The sequence below is a fragment of the Vulpes vulpes genome, chromosome 7, assembly GCF_048418805.1.
Source record: "Vulpes vulpes isolate BD-2025 chromosome 7, VulVul3, whole genome shotgun sequence".
Classification (NCBI taxonomy): domain Eukaryota; kingdom Metazoa; phylum Chordata; class Mammalia; order Carnivora; family Canidae; genus Vulpes; species Vulpes vulpes.
In genome coordinates, this window is record NC_132786.1 from 111,030,793 (window position 1) to 111,053,678 (window position 22,886).

The following is a 22,886-nucleotide window of genomic DNA, read 5'->3' on the forward strand; positions in this document are numbered from 1 at the left end:
GAATTGGATTTGGTCCTCTGATTTCTCCGCCTCCATCTCTCAGAACAAGTTATTTATTATCCAGTGAGTCTGTGTTAGTGGATCAGACATGCACATGGCACATCTATTGTAAGTGTGTTTGTTCAGTAAGATTTATGCTAGCCCAAATTGTTTTATATTGGTTTTCATTGTTGAAAATTTACTATATTCATTCTTGGTTTGGCATAAGTATTTGTAGTGTGCTAGGGGTTCCTGTGGTTGAACATTTTATCACTATAACACTTCATGCAAAGGAAATTAAAAAATATATAGTGAAAGCATTTCCCTAATATGTTTCCAATCAGCTGTGTATTTTAGTAATTTGATTTGTAGGAACTAGAGAGAAGAATATTACTGAGCTCTTTTCAATCATTCATAATTCTCTGGCAATTCAGATCATGGTTCCAAGTTTATGAGAGTGTCTCTTGAAATTTTCTTCAGTCCTTTAGTATTCAGTTTGTGTATTAAGAGAGTTTTTATATTTTATTATTTTATTTTACTTTATTTTATTTTATTTTATTTTAATTACCACAGCAATATCTAAAAGAATTCAGAGAAGGAGATGAGCTTTCTATCTGTGTCTTGGACAAGAAAAACTGATGTGGATTGAGGTTGACTGGCTTGCCAGAAATCAATCATTGGTATTGAGAGACAGGCCCTTTTATTTCTGCATTATCCTATGTATGTGTTCCTACTTCTGTACTCCTTGGGCTAAGGAATCAGACTGTGACTTGTAAATCCCTTTGCTTCATGCGCTGCTAATAATCTAATATGCAGTGATGAGTGCATAGGCAGGTGCATCTTCCCTGAAAATGTAAAACATGGGATGGAGGGTGATATTTGGACAAGCTAAACAAAGATCTAGGCTGTGATCCTTGTGCCATTATTTCTTTGGCTCTTTCTATAGGAACTTAAGCTAACTGGCTTGTTTCCTCTTTTGAGATCTCTGGGTCTTTGATTTCTGCTTTTGCTGATGAATGAGCATGGCTTCTGTTTTGGTTAGTGAATTAACTTGTGATAATCCATACATTTAATTTTAGATTTTTAAAATCTATCTAAAAGTAAAATCAAAGTGAAATGTGAAATAATAGCTCTTAAACTGGGAGGCAAGACTTGGAAGATTTTGTCTGGTGAAGATAGTAGCTTGTCAAGCGTCTTAGATGGGTATAGAATTTTGCAATCATTTCCTGTATTTTAATTTTCTGCTTTAGCTCCTGTCAGGTTTTAAACTTCCTTCTTGACCTTCAGCAGTTTTGTGTTCATTTAAGTCTTATGAAAAATCCCCTTATACAGTGGTGATTTTAGCCCTTGTCCTCCTCATACTTCACTAGGCATAAATAAAATCACGAGGTCATGCATTTTGGCCAGGAAAGTTCATCAATCTATGCTTTTCCATTTGAAAACTTAGTCTGGGAGGTTAATCTCAGTAGCCAAATAATTAATGTAAGTGAAAACCAAGTGGATATTTAGAAGGCTTAGTTGTGTTTTGGAGAAAATGGCCAAGGAACGTGATGGTTCCCACTATCCCTAGTCCTGGCTTAGAAAACATAACTTCCTTTGCTCCAAAAATAAAGGAAACACACATTCATTCTTGGTCTTTTTTTTTTTTTCCTGCTTCTGTGTTTCCTGTTTAGGTTGCACCTATGAAGGAAATACCTATAACAGCTCTTTCAGATGGCAGAGTCCTGCACAACCCTGTGTTCTACATCAGTGCCAGGTAAAGTCTATTTTACTCTCTACTCAAAGGGAATCAATCGTCTTCCTCAGAAGGATCTTCTGTGCCTTAGAAGACAACACAGAATACCCTCCCTCCCTCCCAAAAACAAAAAGCAAAGCAAGAATAAAACAAAAAACAAATAAAAAACCAACTTCTGCATATTTATTGTGACATTCACCATAACAAGACAGGTCCAGGATAGATACCGTATAGCACTCACTTCTGGAAACATGCAGTGGAATTATCCGCCATTGTTAAATTGTGCCTGGAAAATCTCTGGGAAGATGTATATGTCCTTGGGGAAAATTCATGTCTTCCTGTGAGTCAACTTTGAGCAAAACATGAATTCCTGTTAGCAGAAAGAAGTATTGTTAGAGGATATATGTTTTCCTTCTTTGATTTAGAAATATTTTGGACTGGAGCCAATCTGTAAGCTTATTAAATCAAAGCAATTAGTACACTGTAACCTCAATGATTTCAACCTGACAAATTTGAGAACCACCAGTTCAGGTCCTAAGGAGCCCACGGTGGCTGGTACTTGCTGCACTCTGCAAAGGGCACTGATTCTACATGACTCTAGTTGTTACAGATCTTCAATAGAGCAAGATAAACTATAGGAGAAATGTAGAACCTAAATGTTCAAACTCCTTTTCTTATCTCTGAAGAAATATTCAGTTAAAAAATGCTTATCTAGTTTTGACATAATTTAGAAATTCTCTGTGGAGAAGATGCTATTAAATCATTTTACCCCTAGCCCCATTTTACTGTTCCAAGATATGCTCTTGCATTTAAAGGTTAGTGTAATAATGCATGTTTCTTTTGGATCTTATCTCAAGTATACTGACAGTATACTGAAATCTGACTTTTATGCAGCCATGCCGTTATATTTTCATGGTGGGTACACTCACTCAAAAGATCATCAGTTATTTATTTGGCTAATTGTTCAATTCATTTGTATAATAAATCAAAATTATTTGTGAAAATAAGCAGTAGGTAGAACAGATGCAAATAATATTTTAAGTGAATCAATAAATATTTGTTGAATTTTTGCTCTGGGTTATAGATTCAACCAGCTTCATGGAATAAAAAGATGAGAGCAGTAAGTTTTAATAATATCAAAAGTCCAATTCATTCTAAAATTTGCACCACCCCACTCACATCCTGCTTCCTGACCAATGAAATTTCCACTCTTTGATAGGTGCACTCTGAAAGCCCTGTTACACTATCTTTTAAACAAGACAACCTTTTTGGAGTTACCTTTTGGAGTGTAGTATAACATTTTTTTGCAACAGCCAGAGGTCCTGAAGATCCTCAAATTGCATGAGCTGGTGGTGAATTTTGCTACTTTTGGATGAAGAATTAAATGAAAGCTATTATCTGGGAGGAAATATTTTGTTGACCGAATAACACATGAAGCCATTTTCAAGTGTTGACACTGAAACTCCTATTGCCTATCGTCTTTGGTTACCAGCCACTCATTAGGCCCACAGAGAATGATGCAGGAAGGAACATCCCATTATCACTGGAAGCGATCTCAAGGACCAACAGCCCTGGGAGTCAGGAAGTGCTGAACTGCAGAGTAGAGCCCTGAGAGGGAATGTTCCCTACCAAAGATGACCTTTGCTGTTTCATTCTCCTCCTTTTTAAAGATTTTGCCTAAGCCCTGCTAACTTGTTTAGAAATACATTTCATTCAATAGTCATAAAAGCAAACCTCTAAGGTAGTTATAAGAGCTGTCCCTCTGCTCAGCTGGCACCTTCCCACCCTGGATTATTTTCTTCCTTCTTTAGGGAATGAGTTCTCATCTGTGAATGTGGGAAATAGCCACTTACTGGTACCTGGAAGGGAAGGCTTCACTTAAGATACTCCTCTGTAGAATGGCACAATTGCAAACTCTTTAACTCTTCCCTTCTCAGGGCACAAGATGGGTAACAGAAGAGAGAGTGTAGGGTACACTGGACCTCTCCTTCTCATTTCCTGTGAAGTGAGGATGGTATTATCTCCTAGGGTGATGGTAAGCATCAATAAAAACACTTCAGGTAGAGGCTGCATGGACTGGACACAACTAGGTACCAGACAGGTAACAGCTAGTCTAACAACCTGGGTTATTTCCATTTGAGTTGAATTCTAGCTTCTTAAATCCTCCTACCAAAAGAGTTCTGATGGTGAACAATTTACCTTTATTTTCCTCTTTGACATTCTTACTAAAGAGAAAACTGAAGATCACAGACAGGAAATTCATGCTGGGAACAAATCTGAAACCTCCATCTGGATTGCAGATACTAAAGGGAAATTGATCTTGGGCCATAGCTTTTTGCATTGCTTCAGTTATGTAACTAAAGCACAGATCCTTTTTTGATGTTGTAGATTGTGATATTTTGACAGTTGTTTTTTCTTTCCCAAATGTGATATAGACCACAATAAATTCCTCTCGTAGTGGAATCCTCAGGCTCGACAAATATGAAGACATCTAGGATACAACTTTCCTTGTTGGACTGAGATAATATGGTAGCAGACAGGATGAGGAAAATTATCTAGTTGTCAAACTGTTACATTTTTTTTAGCCTGTGCTACCCCTCCTTGCAAAACAAAATTAAATAAAAACACAAATCCATTTATAAAATGGGTAGAGAATATGGAGAAAATAATTCAAAGGCCAGCTCTGACAATTAATCAAAAAAAAGTGTCAATTGACATTAAAATACTAGAATCCCAAGGTTCGTTTGCAAATGAGTCATTCGGTTTCATTATTAAGATCTAAAGGCTCTATTTTTCTATATATAGCATGAACTTTAAAGCAGTTTTATCTAATCTCATTATTTGATGCTGGAGAACTAGGCTCCCTATATGAGGCAGAGTAAAATTTCTAAGATTGCAGAGCTTGTCTAGATATTTCTAGGGGGGGGGGGGGTAAGGAATAAGGTCTCCAGATGCCAGTCTGGGGTATTATGTTTATACTCTGTGCCTCATAATTAATGGCTTAAAGTGTAATAACAATGATAGAAAATACAGTCAGTGTTGACAACTTAAAACAATTGTGAATGAATAGTAGACTCAGCTGCTGGCTGACAGCAAGAAGGTCTTCAATACTAGATTTAAAAGAAAAAACTTGGGGCCAAAGAGGAAGATCCAGAACAGGGCCAATACGGGATTTGTGCTCTGAGTTTGAAAGCATCAAGGCTGTGAGCTGGGGAGATGGGACCTCATTGGTGCCATGTCCTCTGGACCTGACACCCACCTTCCTTTGCACTTTGGTGTTCAGATGCTTCCCCCACTCCCTTGGTTACTTTCCCAAAGTGAATCCCTCCTCAGTGGGAATTCCAGGCTGACATGTTTGTGTCATTCTGTTTTTCAGGAAGGTGTTGTCACAGAGTCTGAGGTGCGATGTGTTGTTCATTGTAAAAACCCTTCCAAGCATCTGGGAACGTGCTGCCCCACATGTCCAGGTAACGTTCTCAGGAAGGGAAGGCTTCCAGGCTCCCTGGTACAGCACATCACTGTGAAATCTCTGAGCTCTCTCAAGAAGGCAGGGTTCTCCCCTTCTGGACTGGAACTTTTCTCACTTGGTGTCTGTGTACAGAATGGGTTTAGAGAGCAAACTCCTTTGCATAGCAATGTCCGGTTGGACTCCTTGGTGTGCCCAGGATGAATGCAATGTGCTGTAGGTCTTGGCATGTGGATGCTCCAGGCTCCGGAGGCCCGCTTTCCACTCCACAGGGCCACAGGTAACGCTTACTTTGGAAGGAAAGGCTGTGGCTTTCTCTTGCTTCCAGAAATGTCTTTTTACTGCTTCATATTGCAGTATCTTGGCTAGAGCTTGCCTTGGTGATGAAGTGACCAGATGTTTTCTGAAAACTGAGAGCTGTGTCCCTAAGTGAATTTAGCTTCGGGTTTTGCTGGTCTCAGTTTTCGGTGTGGTGCAACAAGTTGGACCCACTGTCTTTTACGAGGGCCCCACTGCCTAGCTGACAGCAAAGGGATCTTTCCTTTCCAGTGGCTAGAGTGTTTCCTCTTACTTTTCTGAACAGGATTACAAAGGCCTCCTGCATCTTTTCTTGCCCTTACGTATGAGCCCAGGGATTTTGAGGTGAGAGAATTTTTTTCTGATCCTTTAAGCCCCTGGCCCATGCTCTCAGACAGATGTTCTGAGTTTTGGTTTTACTCTGAGTGCTTTTCCTCACTGGAGGCGATCCTCACCACTAGCACTCTTTGCTTTTGAGATTAATCTCCAAAGGGCCTTCTGTTCTGCAAAACTTGCTGGGGAATGGCTCAGGTACCATGCTGTGATGCTCTGCAAAGATGAGCCCTGCTCTCTTTGCAGGCAGCTGCTCAACCTCCCCTATACTCCTTGCAGTCTGAGATGTGCCTGAACCTGAGTCCCTCCTAGAGTTCATTTTTTTTTTTCTCGTCCTTAAATGACAATGAGAACAGTTGCTCTTTACTACCTCTAGCCTTCCTGAGTTCCCTGGACAGTCTTGATTGAGCCAAACTTCCTTTCCACATTGGGATTTCTGTGAAGCTTGCATTCTTAGATGAGCTTACAAGAAGGCCAAAAACTGGTTGAAAGTAAAAGAATTATTTCCATAATCCAATTATTTTGTACCTATCAAACGGAGTTTGCTTGAGTTCCTTCTGCCTCTGAATGCATTAAGTGCTTTGTATTTGTATTATGTAACCATACTCTTAAATGCCTAAGGAGTCCTTACTAAGTTAGATCAGTAGCTCTCTAGGCTGCACATGAATATCACCTGGAAACCTTTAAAAAAATCCTGATGCCCTGGCTTCATTTCAGACCAAGTCCATCAGAATCTCTGAGAGCAGAATCCAGACCCCCCACATAATTCCTATACACCGGCAAGCTTGAGATTGATAACAGAGCAAATTCTATATGCCACATAGATTTAAAAATTATTATAGCTCTTAAATGCAAATTCAGTTATGTTGAAGAGACTGTTGCTTTATTGGTACAGAATCAACTCAATGTATGTAACATTCTTCCTTACTTATGAAATCGTCATGTTTTTAGGCTGCCTTTGGAAATGTGGGTATATAAACAGCTGAGTGAATTTATTTCAGCAGTTGAAGTTATCATATTTGAGCAATTGCTTCTTTCACTTGGCTTTTGGTTGAGTTCCCAGGAAGGGAAGGCTGAACTCTATGGTTGCAAATACTGCAGTGCTAAGTCCTCATGAGTATCCAGTGAAGGATGAGGCACTGCCCACAGTTCACACTTAAAGACATTAGACCCAGTAAGAGTAAGTACCATCCCCAGGCCTGTGAGTTGGGGTTGGGGTCAGGGTATGGCCCCGTCTCTTTCTTGGCTGCCATACTGTACTTACTCCTCCTCCTGCCCCAAACACACCATAATAATTGTTCTGCTTGGGTCCAGATGCCCTGGGAGACAAACCTTTAAAAGTTAGCATGCCCCACACCCGCCCCCTGACACCTGCTTAGGCTCTGTGCCTTCCATGATGCAGTCAAGAATCAACTTTGTTCCCTCTCTTTAGTTTCAAAGGCCAACCTGTGGGGATGCAAATCAAAAGACTCAGAAGAGGTCACATCCAGGATGTATTATCCTTTTTTTTTTTTTTTTTTTTTTGGGAAGAAAGACCCAGCCAAGTCTAGGTAGGGACAGTCAAGGGAAGCCATGGGGTATTCTCCTTGGTAATTCAGAAGGACTGGCATCTGTCATTGATCATTGAATGGTATAGTGCATAATGACAAACATGTAAAGTCTGTGGTCAGTTTCTTCCTGAAACAGATTTTAGGGCATTCTTGGTTGTCTCCTCTTTCCTTTCGTCTGACTTTACTCAGTGATGGTGGGTTGTGATGGGAAGAGTTTACGTAGATTTTTCTTTTAAAATTCCCTTATTTAAGTTGTCAAATGTAGATTGTTGTGGTTAATCTGTCTGGAAATCTGGATGACAAAACCAGTGTACAAACATACATGAAAGAATTGAAGTCCTCTTTTTGGAAGTGTGCTTTGGAAAGAGATAGCTGGGCACCTGCTCTTATTAACAACGCTGAGGCACAGCCTCTGGGAAGGACCCAAGCTTACTAAGTCTTTCTGTATCAGGGAAAACACAAAGAGGTGGTTGATTGCTGCCTCTGGGTGTGGGTATCAAATAGACTTTATTTTTTTTAATTATTATTTTATATTTTTTAAAATTAATTTTTATTGGTGTTCAATTTACCAACATACAGAAAAACACCCAGTGCTCATCCCGTCAAGTGTCCGCCTCAGTGCCCGTCACCCATTCCCCTCCAACACCCGCCCTCCTCCCCCTCCACCACCCCTAGTTCGTTTCCCAGAGTTAGGAGTCTTTATGTTCTGTCTCCCTTCCTGATATTTCCCAACATTTCTTTTCCCTTCCTTTATATTCCCTTTCATTATTATTTATATTCCCCAAATGAATGAGAACATACACTGTTTGTCCTTCTCCGATTGACTTACTTCACTCAGCATAATACCCTCCAGTTCCATCCACGTTGAAGCAAATGGTGGGTATTTGTCGTTTCTAATCAAATAGACTTTAAAACCACAGTTGCACTCAGTGTTTCAACTTCAGACTCAGTAGCATTTGCTTCCGTGTCTTTCAGTGGAACAAAGGGCTCCATATCTAGATTTAAAATGAATAGGGCCAGCAGCCAGATTAAGTGGTTGTGGGTGATCCTTGTTTCTACTTATCAGGGACCAACTGCTTCAAGAGCTTGGTGGGTTCTGTTAATGACTGCAGTTGGCAGGACTTAAATACTTACTCCCAGGGGCATGAGTCCGTTTCTCCTAAGAGCCTCCTTTGCTGATTTTTGGCATTACTGTGCTGGGTCTACCCTCTACTGTTTGGAAAGTGACCTTATTTATTCCAGGAGACCACCTTGTAAGGATAGTTCTGAGGAAAGTGGCTTTGTCATCAGCTGACAGTCCTCTCATAGCCGGTTTGACATGAGGTCACTGGCCAGCCTGTGTTTCAGGTCATTTATGGGATTTTTTAAAGAATATGGCAGTGTCCCAAAGCATCTTTCTGAATCAGAGATACCTCCTGGGCTTTTCATCCTATTTTTAGCCAAACTTGGTGGCTAAACCTCTTTAATATCATGCGGGGTGGGTCTGAAAAACTGAAAAACTGTGTGGCACCTTTTGCCCTGCTGTTCCCCCTTCCTGCCTTGGTGCCTGACCCTCTGTGTGGTGCAGCTTGTAGGTCAGAGCTGAGTTTGAATCCCAGCTCTGCTGCCTGCCAGCTGAGTGAGTTACTTCTTCTGTCTGAGCCCCATTTCCCTCATCTATGATGAAGTGACAAGTGTCCCCACTTTGTAGGCTCACTATGCAGATGGAGTGAGATCAGGGGTACAGAGAGCCTGGTAGAGGCTGAACAGTTCCTGAACACTCACCAAGTGACAGCTCTACATGTCATTTGCTTGGTAGCTTGCCTTCTCTCATTTGGCTTTCTTCTGTCTGCCTCTTCCAGCTTCCCTGGATTTAGTTTTCCCTGGCTGTGATCGGAGTGGTCATGGTGAGCTCCTTAGACTCATAGGGCTCACCATTATGCAGTGTCCCCCTTGGGCTGACCTGGCTTCCACTATCTTTTTTGCTTTTTAGAAGCTCTGGTTTTCTGGACTCATGTCAATCTTTTGTACTCCTTTAAAAAAATCTATGAAGCAATCTTGTCCTTTGGTTAGAGAGGACACTCTGCTAGGCAGAGGTGGAGGTGGGAGGTGGATAAGTGAGATGGATGAGCAGTGGACAGAAGCATAGTGTCAAGCTGAGCAAAGGCTCCTGCCCTAATTTTATACTTTGCTTTGCTTTCCAGGTTGTGTGTTTGAGGGTGTGCAGTACCGAGAAGGGGAGGAATTTCAGCCAGAAGGAAATAAATGTACCAGGTGCTCCTGTGTTGTAAGTACTGCCCTAGATGTGCTAAGGGTGTTCCTTCTGGTTAATCATGGCTGGGATCCACCAAAAGCAGCCCTGATTCTCCTTAGTCACTCCTCTCCCTCCTGACATGGAATCAAGGAAAAAGCTCATTGTTCTAGGGCAGGTTTCTCAGCCTTGGCACTATTGCCATTCTGGGCTGGGTAGTTCTTTGTGGTGGGAGCTGACCTGGACATTGGAGGATGTGAAGTGTTACCCCTGGCCACAACCCATCAGGTGCCAGGAGCGCTTACCCTCCCTCAGTTATGATAACCAAAAATGTCTGCTGATGTTGCCACGTGTCTCCTGGAGAAGAAGATCACCGCTGGTTGAAAATCACTGGTTTAAAGAGTGAGGGAGAGGAGCTGGTTTCCCTCTACCTGCCTTCTTTGGGAAGATGTGGATTCTCTTTATTTTGAGGTAGCTGTTGGGTTCTTCAGTGCAGTCAAATGGGAAGCAGATGCGGATACGTATAGCTTGCCTCAGTATATTCCGTGGGGTGAGAGAACCTGATCCAAGGCTTGGTCCTTTTCACCAGAGGATGGACAGGAGGAAATGGGCACTAAACTGTGAATTCAAGGCAAAGTAGGGATTGGTGGGACAAAGCCATAGACTTGCCTTGCTAAGAATTGCTGACTTGTGGTTCATATACTAAGGATAGATTCTGAGTACTTAGAAATGAAAGAAGGAACTTGGAGTATGCCATAATTTTAAAGGGATCTTTTAAATTAATATATTTCAAATTTGGACTATGATCTTTAGGGGTGATGGTGGTAATGGTGATGATGGGAATCTAGTCTTAATCAGGGCTCCAAGTTACTTACAGTAGGGAGTTAGTATAATGTATTTTTAAAACTTTTAATCTTTTGTAATGAAGAACATATAGTATGCATATCAGAATATTAAAAAAATGTACACGGAGAACTCCAGTATCTCAGTTTCACCAAAGTAGAATCATATGTGGATCAACATGAATTGTAACATTTACCATTTCTCTACATGTCTTTTCTAAAATCTTTCCCTCTTCCTACATCACACATTTAAGTGAACATGACCAAGGCTGATGGTTTTCATTTGGGGTAAAAGAAGGAAAGGAAGGAAGGGAGGGAGAAAGAGAAGATATACAAAAGGTATGTAATTGGATGTGTATAATACTCATAATATTATAATAATATGCAAAAATATGAAAGTGAGGGGTGCCTGGGTGGCTCAGTCCATCAAGCATCTACCTTCAGCTCAGGTCATGATCCCAGGGTCCTGGAATCGAGCCCCATGTTGTGCTGTGTGCTCAGTGGGGAGTCTTCTTCTCCTTCTCCTCCCTGTTCATGTTCTCTCTCATTATTTCTGTCTCTCTCTCTCTCAAATACATAAATAAAATCTTCAAAAAATATGAAAGTGATTTCCTGATGAAGATGAATAGGAGTTTCATATTCATATTCAGATTTCAACTTCCATGTTTTTCTCCTCTTGCTAATTATGGTTAAATAGCTTTATTTTGAGAGAGAGAGAGCAAGAGCGAGAGCATGCTTATGGGAGCTGGGAGGGGCAGAGGAAGAGGGAGAGAATCTTAAGCAGACTCCGTGCCAAGCAAAGAGCCTGATGCCGGGCTTAATCTCATGACCCTGAGATCATGACCTGAGCCAAAATCAGGAGTTGGATGCTTAACCAACTGAGCCACCCAGGTGCCCCATTAATATTAACATTAACATTAATATTTTTATATCTCTGAACATGTATGATCTATATGTGCATACCATTGCATGTACCCATATGCACATATTCATACACTCATCTTTAGAATACTGGATCGCCAGTGTTTTCCTTTGCTCATACTGCTGCCCAGTCTGGAATTCCTTTCTTTTCCTTCTTCACCTGGTGAGCACTTGAGCTTTCACAGTCAGTTATCACCATCCCACTGCAAATTGCCGACCACTTTCTTTCCCAGTTGGTAGCAACAATGGTTTTCTTATTTGTGTTCCCGAGGCTTATGGCTCTCACTGGCTAGCTCACCTGCCATCTTTTGTTCCCTCCTTCTCTCACATGCACATACATGCACCCACACACATCTACTTCCAGGTAGCAGGTTGTAGCATGGTTACTGGTTTATTTTCCTGTGGCCTGTGTTAGATCATGTGCTCCATCAGGGAAAGAGCCATGTCTCCTCGTGCATGTGTTTCTAACCTCGATACTTAGCACTGTGAGTGTTCAGTGATGTTAGCATTCTTTTATATTGCTGTCTTATGATGTAGTACACTAAGACCCAGTGATCTCTTTTCTTCTAGTAACAATTCTGGCCTTCAGAGCTTGCTAGCCCCTACTTGCCTAGGAGAATAGCTATTATAGGTAGATATCCTATTCTCGTTAGATTCTGTTTGCCTGAGAGACAGCCTACAGGGTCACGTACATATAAAGCATCCCTGGTATATGTTACCCATCTCTGATGGATGACTTGCCAACTCTCTGAGGTGTCCCTTGCTCTCAAGTAAATATTGCCTGTACCATGTGGCTTATATTTTGAATCTGACCCTTTTAGTTATATTCTCCAAATTCGTGAAAATTGGTCTACCTGTGTTTTTGTGATGTGGTGACAGGGGCAGACCACCAGAAAGACATTTCATCTTCTTGAGATGGATTCCTTAGATAATGAAACAAATGCCTTATGCATGATTTTACATCCTTGATTTAGGTCAGGACAGTATATATGGCATTCCAGACAGTTGAGAACATGTTAACGTTTGAAGATATCTGGAGAAGATTTCACAACCTCTTGCTCTTACTCATTCCAGAAGCAGGGCATCTAACATTTTTAGGTGTGAATATCATCATGACACATATAGAAAATGCAGTGCTTTATTATCACTTGTTAAACTATATAACCCCCATTTACCCATTACATAAATAAGAGAGCCAAGAGAATTACTTCTCCAGAGTCCCAGTACTAATGGAGGGGGGGAGGGGGCGAAAACTCGAGTTCCTTTGGCTGTTCCATAGAGTTGTGTGAGTCATACTGGAGTGCGTTCCTTATGGCATGTGTTCAGTGTGAATAAGTCCTACATTCATTTTAAAATGGAAAGAAGATTCTTTCCTAACACAGAAGCAAAGAATTGTTTATAAAGTATACCAAGCATTAGTTAAAGCACACATCTGTTTCTTTTTTGTTTAAGCTTGAATTTTTACTACCTGCCTAACTGGACAGCACACAGTTCTGTATAACTTTGTTCAGTCAAATTTTGGGGGAACAGGATAGTGGCAGTTGGCACAGACATTTCTGTAAAACCCGATGTCTTCATACTTGTAAGACTAAAGACCAAGGTGCCAATGAGAGATGTTTGTGTTCTCTTTTACCAAACTATTTTAAGAACCCTATAGGCTCAGTGTTCTTGGAAATTCCTTACTGAAGGGAGTAAAGCCCACAGAGTTTGTAGGTTACTCTTAAAAGAGTGGCAAGTCCTCAGTCTGCAAAACCAGCCAAATTAACTGGCCAAGATCAATTACTTTTGCTGACAAAGGAGTATTAAGTTCAGAGGATTTTTACTAATAAACATGGGTTGTTAATGGGCTGTCTGTGATGAAGGAGCTGTACTTTATTGGCTCTTAGAAGCCATGAAGTCCATAAACACCTTTGCTCTCACTTACACTTTAGATATTGCAAAGTGCTGTCTCCCAGGGAAAGTGAAACTCCTAGGAAGGTTATTTGGAGAGAACAAAGCAGATGGAGATCTTCATGATTCCTGCTCCTCTTAGACCAAATTCCTTAAGGTGTTCTAAACAGCCTGGCATGGTCTGACCTCTGCCAAGCTCTCTGGCCTCATCTTTGGCCTCATCTTTGGCCTTCCCATGTTCTCTCTGCTCTGGCCCCTGGGCAGATCCTCAGAGTCCTCACTACCCAAACTATGGACCCAACCAGCTGTGTTGATCTCACCTGAGCGATTGTTAGATATGCAGAACCCCAAGCCCTGTCCCAGACCTGCTGTACTGAAATCTGCAGTTTAATAAGATCCCAGAATATTTACTTGCCAGATAAAGTTTGAGGAGCACTGGTCTAATATCTCATGGCCTTTACCTGGGCTGCCTTTTCTTCTTTCTTCTCCCTATCACCTCCCCCCCCACCCCCCCCACCCCCGCCACATACCTAGCTAATACCCACTCATCTTGCACTTGGAAGCCCAAACATCCTTTCTTTAGGGAAGATTGATCTGATTCTCAAGACGAGATCAGGTCATGTTGCTAAACCTTTTAGAGCAGTCTATACTTTCCTTCCCAAACATTTAAATGATTTATAACTAGATTTTTTTTTGTTTGAGATTATTTTATTTAACTCCATGAGGATAAAATCGTTTGTATCCTTACTGCTTGGTATATAATGGGCATGCACAATAATTGCTGAATTCATGAACAAATGAATGCTGACTTTGGTTCTGCTTTCTTTCCCCATTACTTCTCTCCCTACTCTGCTACTCTAGTTTCCCCCTGCACATTTAGTCTTTGCAAGTTCAGCAGGGAATAGAGAGATGCATATCACAGTAGATGAGCTCAGAAAGGAAGATGGATTTATGTTCAGCTGCTGTAGCACTTATAATAAATTGCTTTGTATGGAATGTGGATAACTTCCCTGGAGATGTCTTCTTTGGAAAGTGCTCCTTAAGCCTCAAAGATTCCTACTACTACTCATGGCAGCAGGAAGATACAGTGGCAAGAAGCACTTGCCGATGTTCAGGGCCACTCCGTGTGGCAAACTTTGGAGAGAGAGCATGATTCTGTACCCTCAGAGTTGACCTTGCCCTGAAGTAAGGGGGAGACATGTGTGACCTCTCCCTGTTCCAGTGTTTGGCTTCAGATTGCACTTCCCTATAATAGGAAGCAGTGGGACATCTTCCATCTCCTCTCTGTGGTCATGTGATGCCATGGCAATCCAAGTTACATATTCCCAACCACACCTCTGCTCTTCTTGCGTGGGGACTTGGGACCCTCTGTTTCTGAACCTTCTCACAGGGCCTCTCCCTTACTTGTAATATGTACAATTTGGCACATTTAGATCCAGGCTGTCATTATATCTTCCTTGTCCACAGGGAGAAATTTGGCTACATCTGGGCAATAAATTGGAGAATTGAGCAATTATCAAGTGAATTGAACTAATGTGGGCAGTTTATCTAAATGGTGTGGGCCTCAAGCTTTTAGTATAGTTTTCAAAAGTAGTCTGAAATATTAGTATACTTGCTACAGTGTTCTATTGTGCATTGTGGATGTACCATCACCTCGAGGATAAAAAGTTCTTGGTTTTGAACAGTCAGTTGAAAAAAAGTGTGATCCAGACCTTAAAGGAAAAGCCACTAGGAGGGGACTTCAACTTGCTTAGAAAAGTGGCTGGTTCTATACTTGTTTTTGGTTAGACCATGAGGTTCTAAATTGTGGTGTTTTATGTTAGAATGAATCTGAGCAATTACGATCTGTCAGCTAAGACTTCTATCAGAAGATCTATTGTAATGCCATTCTTCAGAATGAATTCATAATGAATGAATTCATTCTTCATAATGAAGAATTCATTCTTCAGAATGAATCCATAAATGTACAAATATTGTGATGAGAGTGTCAAATTCTCTCTTCTTGAAAATACCACCAAAATGGCCTGTTTGTAAAGCAAATCTAGGTTTACTGCTTACTGTGTTTATTGATCATTATTTTGATAGAGCCTTAAAATAATGTCTTGGAAGGAGGCAAGATATTTATAAGGCTTTGGGGGGGATCTAGTTTAAGGTGGGTTTTTCACAGTAAGGTCTTGATTTGGATTGGTATACTGATATACTAGCATGGTATACTAGTCTAGAATTCAGGGGGACAGTGAGACAAGGGCTCCAAGGCATATCTTAAAGAGTTCATGAGCCTAGTTGAGTTAGCTGTGTTACTGGTTGAGCATTTGCAATGAGTTCCTGAAATCAATAGGAAGCTTAGTTTTTTTGATGTTAACAAGACTAAGAATAATAATAATAAAAACTAGGAATAACTGTTGTAATTTTAAATCCTATTTCAGCCCTGTCTCATGTGTTTTCAGTCTAATATTAGATTTTAATCCCTATATATGTCTTTATTTTTGTCGTTTCTAAGCTTCTTTATGCTTATTTCTGTATATAATTTATAACTGAAGCAGCCTATAAAGTTATTTTTCTACATAGAGAGCCACCATCTTAAAAATGAGCCTAATAGAGAAAATAGTTGGAAAGGAAATGTCTTGTATGACATTTGAGCATTCATAGGAAAACTCATAGTTTGAAAAGAGATCAGCAAGTGATTTATTTACAGAGGAATTATTGTTAATAACAGCTGCTTTTACTGTGTATACTCTATGCCAGATACATATAATGATTTAATGTTCATTAAATGATTTAATTTTCAAAATTGTCCTGCAACTAGGGAGGCATTAGCCCCCTTTTTTGATGAAGAAACTGAGATTCTGAGAAGTTTAATAGCTTGCCTAAGATCAAAGAGCTAATAAGAATTGAAATACTGAGTTGCTTGATTATAAAGCCACATATCATTTGTCTCCCATCTACCCTCCCTCCCCTGGACCAACCAGTATAATTTTGAGATATTATGTATGACTGTAGACATTTGGAAGTGGGGATACCATTTGAATCTATTGAGTGAAGAGCAACCAGATTATAGAGGGAGAGATAATGGTGAGGTGAGCATTTACAAAGAACCTCAATTTTGGTGCAAGAGGTATGAACACAATAAAAGTGTGAATTACACTTCCTCTCTCAGAAGTTTACAAGTCTAAGCAAGTTTAAACTCATACCAGATTTCAGTCTTGGGCGATCAGCCTAAGTATATGTCACTGTGATGCCAGAGTGGGTGAAGAACACATATCTGTTACCCTCACATCAGTTGGAGAATGGAGACACTATGATCTATAGTGCATCTCCTTGCCAAGAAATTATGAATACACAAAGAAAATGTAATAGTTGCTGGGACAGAGCCATTCTCCTTGCTTCTTCTTCCAAAGATGGATAGAAAAAATTGTTTATCTGATGAGGCCTGTCTATCCCTTGCAGCAGTCATCACCAACAGAGTTGAGGCAGCAATTTGGGATAGCCCCCCTTAGAGATTATATAGAAGACTTGGGTTCACCTGGACATGAGGTTCAGTGGTTGTGTGAGTGGAAATTCATCCTCCTGATAGAATAAGCAAGTGTGTAATTGTTTTTGAGCAGTTGCTTTCTCCTATCCAACTAAGAAGCAGATTCATTTACATATTCAAGTGGGATTTGGAATAGAGTTTGAGAGCTGATAGGAAAATGAACTCAATTGGTTAAATCTCTTCCCTTTGTATCCTTGGGAGGATCCTTCCTTTAATGATCTTCTTTCCTCTCCTTTTAATTCCCTTTAAGTTATATCACATGATGAACACTTTTTATCTCGGAAAAAGCCCAGGAAAGATTGATTTTACTAAATGCTGAAGAATTTCACAACTATTTAGCCTTCCTCCTTCCATCTTTCCATCCGTGACTTGTCTCTACAGCCAGCCGATCATTATTAATTCAACAGTGATTGCTATGTGTTAGACACTGTATTAGGCACTGAGCACTCAAAGATGAAGGGGATTTCATTTTTTATCTCCAGACAATTATAGTCTATTGACTTGGGTGTATTAAAAATAAGCCCCAAATCAAACCATCATATAGCATTTTTTAGTGTGTGCAAAGTTTAAGATGAAATATGATAAACATGTGCTAATTATAGGATAGATGATAATTTTTAAAAGATTTATTTATTCATGAGACACACACACACACACACACAGAGAGAGAGAGAGAGAGAGAGAGAGAGAGAGGCAGAGACACAGTCAGAGGGAGAAGCAAGCTCCATGCAGGGAGCCCGATGTGGGACTCCATCCCTGGACTCCAGGATCATGCCCTGAGCCAAAGGCAGATGCCCCACCTCTGAGCCACTGAGGCATCCCTAGGATAGATGATAATTATAAAAATTCTAGATGGATTGAAAAATAGAAACAATTGTACAATTCAAAGATAACCACTGTTAATATGATTTATTTCCTTTCAACCTTTTTTCTGCATATTTACATATAGTTATTAAGTAGGATCACATCTTGGTTATTTTCATTAATCATCATATTGTGAACATATCTCCATTTCATTAAAAAGTCATTGAATATTGAAAAATATTTTTAATAGCTACATAGTATTCTATTAGTATACTATGATTTATTTAGTCATGTTTTGGTATTAAACAGCTAATACTGTTTTCAGTTTTCGCTGTTATGAGTGACACAACAAGTATCTCTGAGAATTAATCTTTCTTTGTTTCTGTTTTCTTAGGCTAAACACATAGAAGTATAATTAATGGGTCAGGGATATATGTGTATGGTTGCTAAAATACTCATGTAAGTGATGTCTTAATTTCCACTTCAATCGACAGCACATAGGTATGTATCTTCCTGCACCAAAACTGTTTTTGCATATGAGAACCTTGTTTTCATTGGCATTTGACTTCTGGAACTGAACATTTTTCATACGTCAATTAGTCAGTTGTGTTTATTCTGTAACTTGCGTTTTAAGTTCTCATTTTTCTATTGAGTGGTTGAAGTTCTATTGAAGTTTATGTATGTATGAAGGGTATTCATCTTCTCCTAGTTATATTAAAGTGTGTTTTTACAAAAGCTGAGAAAAATGCTGTGTGTGTGTAGTTTGACCTTAGTGTGTATTTTGCATGTTAGATAATGGCAGAGTTTGCTGAAATCCTGTGTGTTCTTCCAATCTTTTCTCTTCAAATCTTGATCCAAATATATTAATAAGGATAAAAGTGAGTCAACATTGTTAGCTCCCAAATTTAATTAGTCTGAGACTTTTCTTGATTTAACCTCCTCTCTTTCCATCTCCGACCCCTTTGTTTTGAGATAGTGATCTTCTGTACCTGTTCCCAGGCTAAAGTGAAGTTATTCTTTGAATTTCTACAGTGCCTCCTCCCTACCCCATGGCTCTGTAGCCTCCCCCACCCTTTCTCCTCATAGCTTTTTTTTTTTTTTTTTTTTTTTTTGTCTTTTTTGGCTCTGTGGGAGAAAGATCCCTTCTGCTTCCCAGGCCTGTCCTTCCATCGGGGCTCTTGTTCCCATCCTTTCCTGCCTTCCCTCCTTCTGCGTTTCAGAGTTTGTTTCTTGTGGACAGGCATAATGTGCCTTATCCCTTTGAGGGCAGTGTCATGCACATAGGAAACAGTAAATATTTGAGTAAACACCTGGTCTTACACTTTCTGATTTGAGTACCCGTGTTCTTAAAAATGAGTTATCTAGAATCTTCTACCTTCCTACTTGGGATTTTATTTCAATCATGAAGGCAATAAGCTACATTTCACTTTTTTCTTTCAATGAGCAGAGTGACATGAAGGATTTATGATAAACCTGTAGAGGGAAGAGAATGCAATCTAAAGCATTAAAAAAAAAAAAAAAACCTGGTGAGGAGACATCTAAGTGGCAGTGTGAAGAGGTGGGGGTAGGGGTGAGGTGAGCTCTGCGTCCTCAGCCTTGTGAGAGGGCAAGTGTCAGAAAGTATCTCTGTGGTGTGGGAGGAAGGGAAAGGAAACATACATTAATAAAAGTGAAAAGAAATATCCCATTTTGTCAACAAAATAGAATAAAATATTAGTGTTATGCTACTTTAGAATATTTCCAGATGTTTTTGATCTTTCCTCTGTTATTACCATGAGAACTTAATTTCTTTAAAAAAAATGGTTCTATGAGTCTTGCTCCTCTCTATGTCTCCTCCTTTCTGCTTTATGGCTCCCCCTTCCCTCCCTTTGCTCTTCCATCTCTTTCCCATTCCCTCCTGCTTCTATTTTCCCTGTCATTTCCAGTCCTTACACTACTCTGCTTTGATTCTCATCAGTATCTCGGCACCATAGCCTGTTTTAGTGAAGTACCATAATTCACTTTCATTTCCATCTTGGTCTCTCCTTGAATAACCACCCCAGAGTTCCAGATATTAAGGAATTATCTTTTGAATGAATTGATTACACATTTTGGCACCTTTTAAATGTCATTCAAATGTTCGATTTGGAGGGTGGCAGGGCTTTTGTGGTCCTGTGAATGGCTTCAATTACCACCATTCCCTTTGAGTGGAATTTTAAATGGTACCACTTGTTTAATGTAAGCAGCAATGTGTTTGGATCACAGGGAGCCACAGTCCTCCCAAAGATTGGGGGATACTGGACCACAGACACACAGAAGATTATTTCCTGTGGACCCATCCAACATTGTCTTCTAAAGCCCATCTCTGAGCCTACACTGAGTCAGTGCAGTGAATCATCCCTTGTAAACCCACCTAAATTCTTACTGTGGTTTAAAAGGGGCAGCTTGAAATATTGAGCAGATTTTGCTATTTGGAAAGAGGACAGGCCTCCAGGATCTGGATGGACCTTCTGTGCAAGGAGCACCATGAAATGTATAAACAATCCAGAGTTATATCCAGTGTCAAACATTATCTATCACATAATTCTATGCACTGCTGTTCTGCTCTAGTGCCTCTTCTGTTCTCTGTGATACACATCGGAATCAGACAATGTGATCATGATTAACAAGATTCTGTTCCAGATGTCCTATGTGGAGACTTTTTAAACCTCTGAATATTGCTGGAGTTAAACACGAGGAAAAACTGCTAGTCATAACGAACCAAAAGAAAGGCCAGAGTCTGTTCATGACATTCTGTTTAGTGAGGGGAAAATGTACCCATTTCGTTTTTGGTCTGATTAAATATAAATTTGTAATACAGCCAAACATCAATAAAAACAGTTACTCATTATACGGCAGTATGCTTTGGTTGTATTTTAAGAATGAAAATTCAATAATAGAAAAGTTACTTTTTAATTTCAAAATGAGTATGAAAAATTACTCTCACCACATCATTCATACTGATACACATCTTACTTCTTTTCATGCTTTAATCTGACAAAACAAGTTTTAATATACTTTCACATTTTGGTTGTAGAGCTGTGTTGACTTTAGGGTTCTTTTCCCTCACCAATCTGAGTTTATGAATGTGATTGGTAGATGACAGGAGTGACAGTTCTTGACATTGGTGGGAAATGTGTTTCTTTTCAGTTTCAAGTTCAAGAAAAGGAGAGGGAGGGGACTCTTGAGAATTTTTGGTTTTGTTATTAGGTTTTCGGCATCCATAATATTCGTAAGCAATGGACACAGCTGTCTTTAATAACTAAGCCCACTAACTGAAAGAACAGAACACACGCCAGAAAAACATCAAGCTGTGAGGATATTTTCCAATGCAAAAATTTTCATATATTGAAGCAAGATTTCATTTATAACCAAACTGAATGTTTACTCTAAACTTCTATCGTTTAAGTAAAAGCATTTGACCAAGCTCTAGGAAAAGTGCAATGAAGTTTTTGGTATTTTTAAGTTTTACCTTTACTACTGTATTGTTTTGGGTGGTTTTAGAGCATGCAGATGTGTTCTGTATCCCTTAGAGGGCATTGTTATGGGCAAAGGTCACTGGCCAGGCTGACGAGAACTGAGGTCCTGTCCTGCTTCTGTCACTGGCCAGTTTTGTGACCCAGGGCCTTCCCACTAACTTCTCTGAGATTCAGTTTCCTCATAAGTAAAATGTGGGCTTGTTAGAACCTTTTTAGTTCTATAATTTCCTGACTCAGAAAAGCTCTTAATTTTCTCAGGAAGCAAATTATTTGACAGACTCTAAATACCAGTTAATAGAATTATTTTTTCTAATGTTTCTAATATAAACCCATTATATCCAAAATATCATCACTACATTTTAGAATTTGCCTTTTAAAAAAATAACGAATTAATTTAAATTTATTCGTAGTAAAATTTGCTCTCTTTTTTATACATGGTCACGAGTTTTGACAAATGCAGAGTTGCGTATATTTTTAAATAGTTAATATTATTATAAATTATATTCAGAGATGTAAAATATCTACCTATTATGGTAGCTATACCACAACTCATATTAGAAAACTAAAAAGATAAGCTATTTTTGACTCTTCAGTCAGTGCCTCTAATAAGTCTAGAATGAGGAGCAAGAGACTCTCATCTATTCCATAAAGGTCTTCAATCATGAAATGTATCTGTGGGTTTTGTTTACAGAACAATGATTAGAAATAGAGGAAGCTTTTCTTTTTCCTCCCAAAATAAGGGTAGGATAGTACAATAGGATGGTAGTGAGAGCCAGGAATAGACTAGAACTCCAGCTGCTGGGTTCTATCACTTGGGTTGCTGAATGTGTAGGTTATAGTTTATTATTCAACCCTAGATTCATTGCTCAGGGATGGAAAGACATTTCAATGGCTTGGCATGTTTCCACATTAGTATAAAACCAAGTAGTATGAGATTGAGGGTTTTCTGGAAGAGTTTTGAGGTTCTCTAAGGAGAGTCCACTGGCCTTTTCAGCTGTGGTTGTTCCTTGGGACCTGTGCAGATGTTAAGTGTTGCTTCTTTCTCTGTGTTAACTCTTGTTGCTTACTCATCCCAGGTGTTCTCCAAATGTTGGTACAGAACAGGCTTGAATTTTCCATAGGGTGGGGTAGCCATGACAATGGTATTAGTAGAGTTAGGGATAACAGGTGAAGTCTGTGTCTTCCACCTGGCGTGTGGCCAGTGGGCTCTAGGGAGAGAACACAGTGTTTGGACTCAGTGGGGCAGGGATTTAATTCAGCTCTGATCCCCCAGCAAATGAATATACCTCTGAGCCTCACTTTCTTCATTCATAAAATAGGGGACCACTTCTTGGCAAAAAATATCCAGGAACCTTACGTTTTCTTCCTCCATCTATATATGGTTGCCATAACAAACAGGACTTACAAAGTTGTTCCATGCCTGAAAAGTTTTATGCAAAACAGAAAAGATAAGGATCTCTTGCTTCTTGTTGTAGAAATAAAATCAAAGATTTCAAAGAAGATTTAGGGCTTTGGAGCTCCAAATACCCCCACCCCCATGTTTTTTTTTTAATTTAAATAAAAGAAGTCCCAAATAGCTATGAGGATTTCATGTGTTGGTATATAAAAGTGTCCTGCTTGTAACAGCACTTAGTAGATGCCTTCCCTTTCTTGCAGGGCTGAATAATATTTAATTATAATCCTTTCAATAGTAACCTGTTTGAATTTAAGACATTTATTTGTATATCAAGCCTAAATATTTTAAACTAGAATTTCCTAGATTGGTTTTCTAAGAAGAAACCTATCAGATAGCTTCTTAGCATCTGATAAT

The 22,886-nt window shown here is 39.6% G+C and overlaps 1 protein-coding gene across 1 annotated transcript in view; it reads left to right on the forward strand.

The window, feature by feature from the left end:
- BMPER (BMP binding endothelial regulator) overlaps window positions 1-22,886 on the forward strand; it is a 243,167-nt gene that overhangs the window by 55,976 nt on the left and 164,305 nt on the right. Inside the window, exons 4-6 of the mRNA XM_026019115.2 lie at window positions 1,653-1,735; window positions 5,091-5,181; window positions 9,544-9,626. Of these exons, the coding sequence (XP_025874900.2) occupies window positions 1,653-1,735; window positions 5,091-5,181; window positions 9,544-9,626 (257 nt within the window). The remainder of the gene's footprint in view (window positions 1-1,652; window positions 1,736-5,090; window positions 5,182-9,543; window positions 9,627-22,886) is intronic.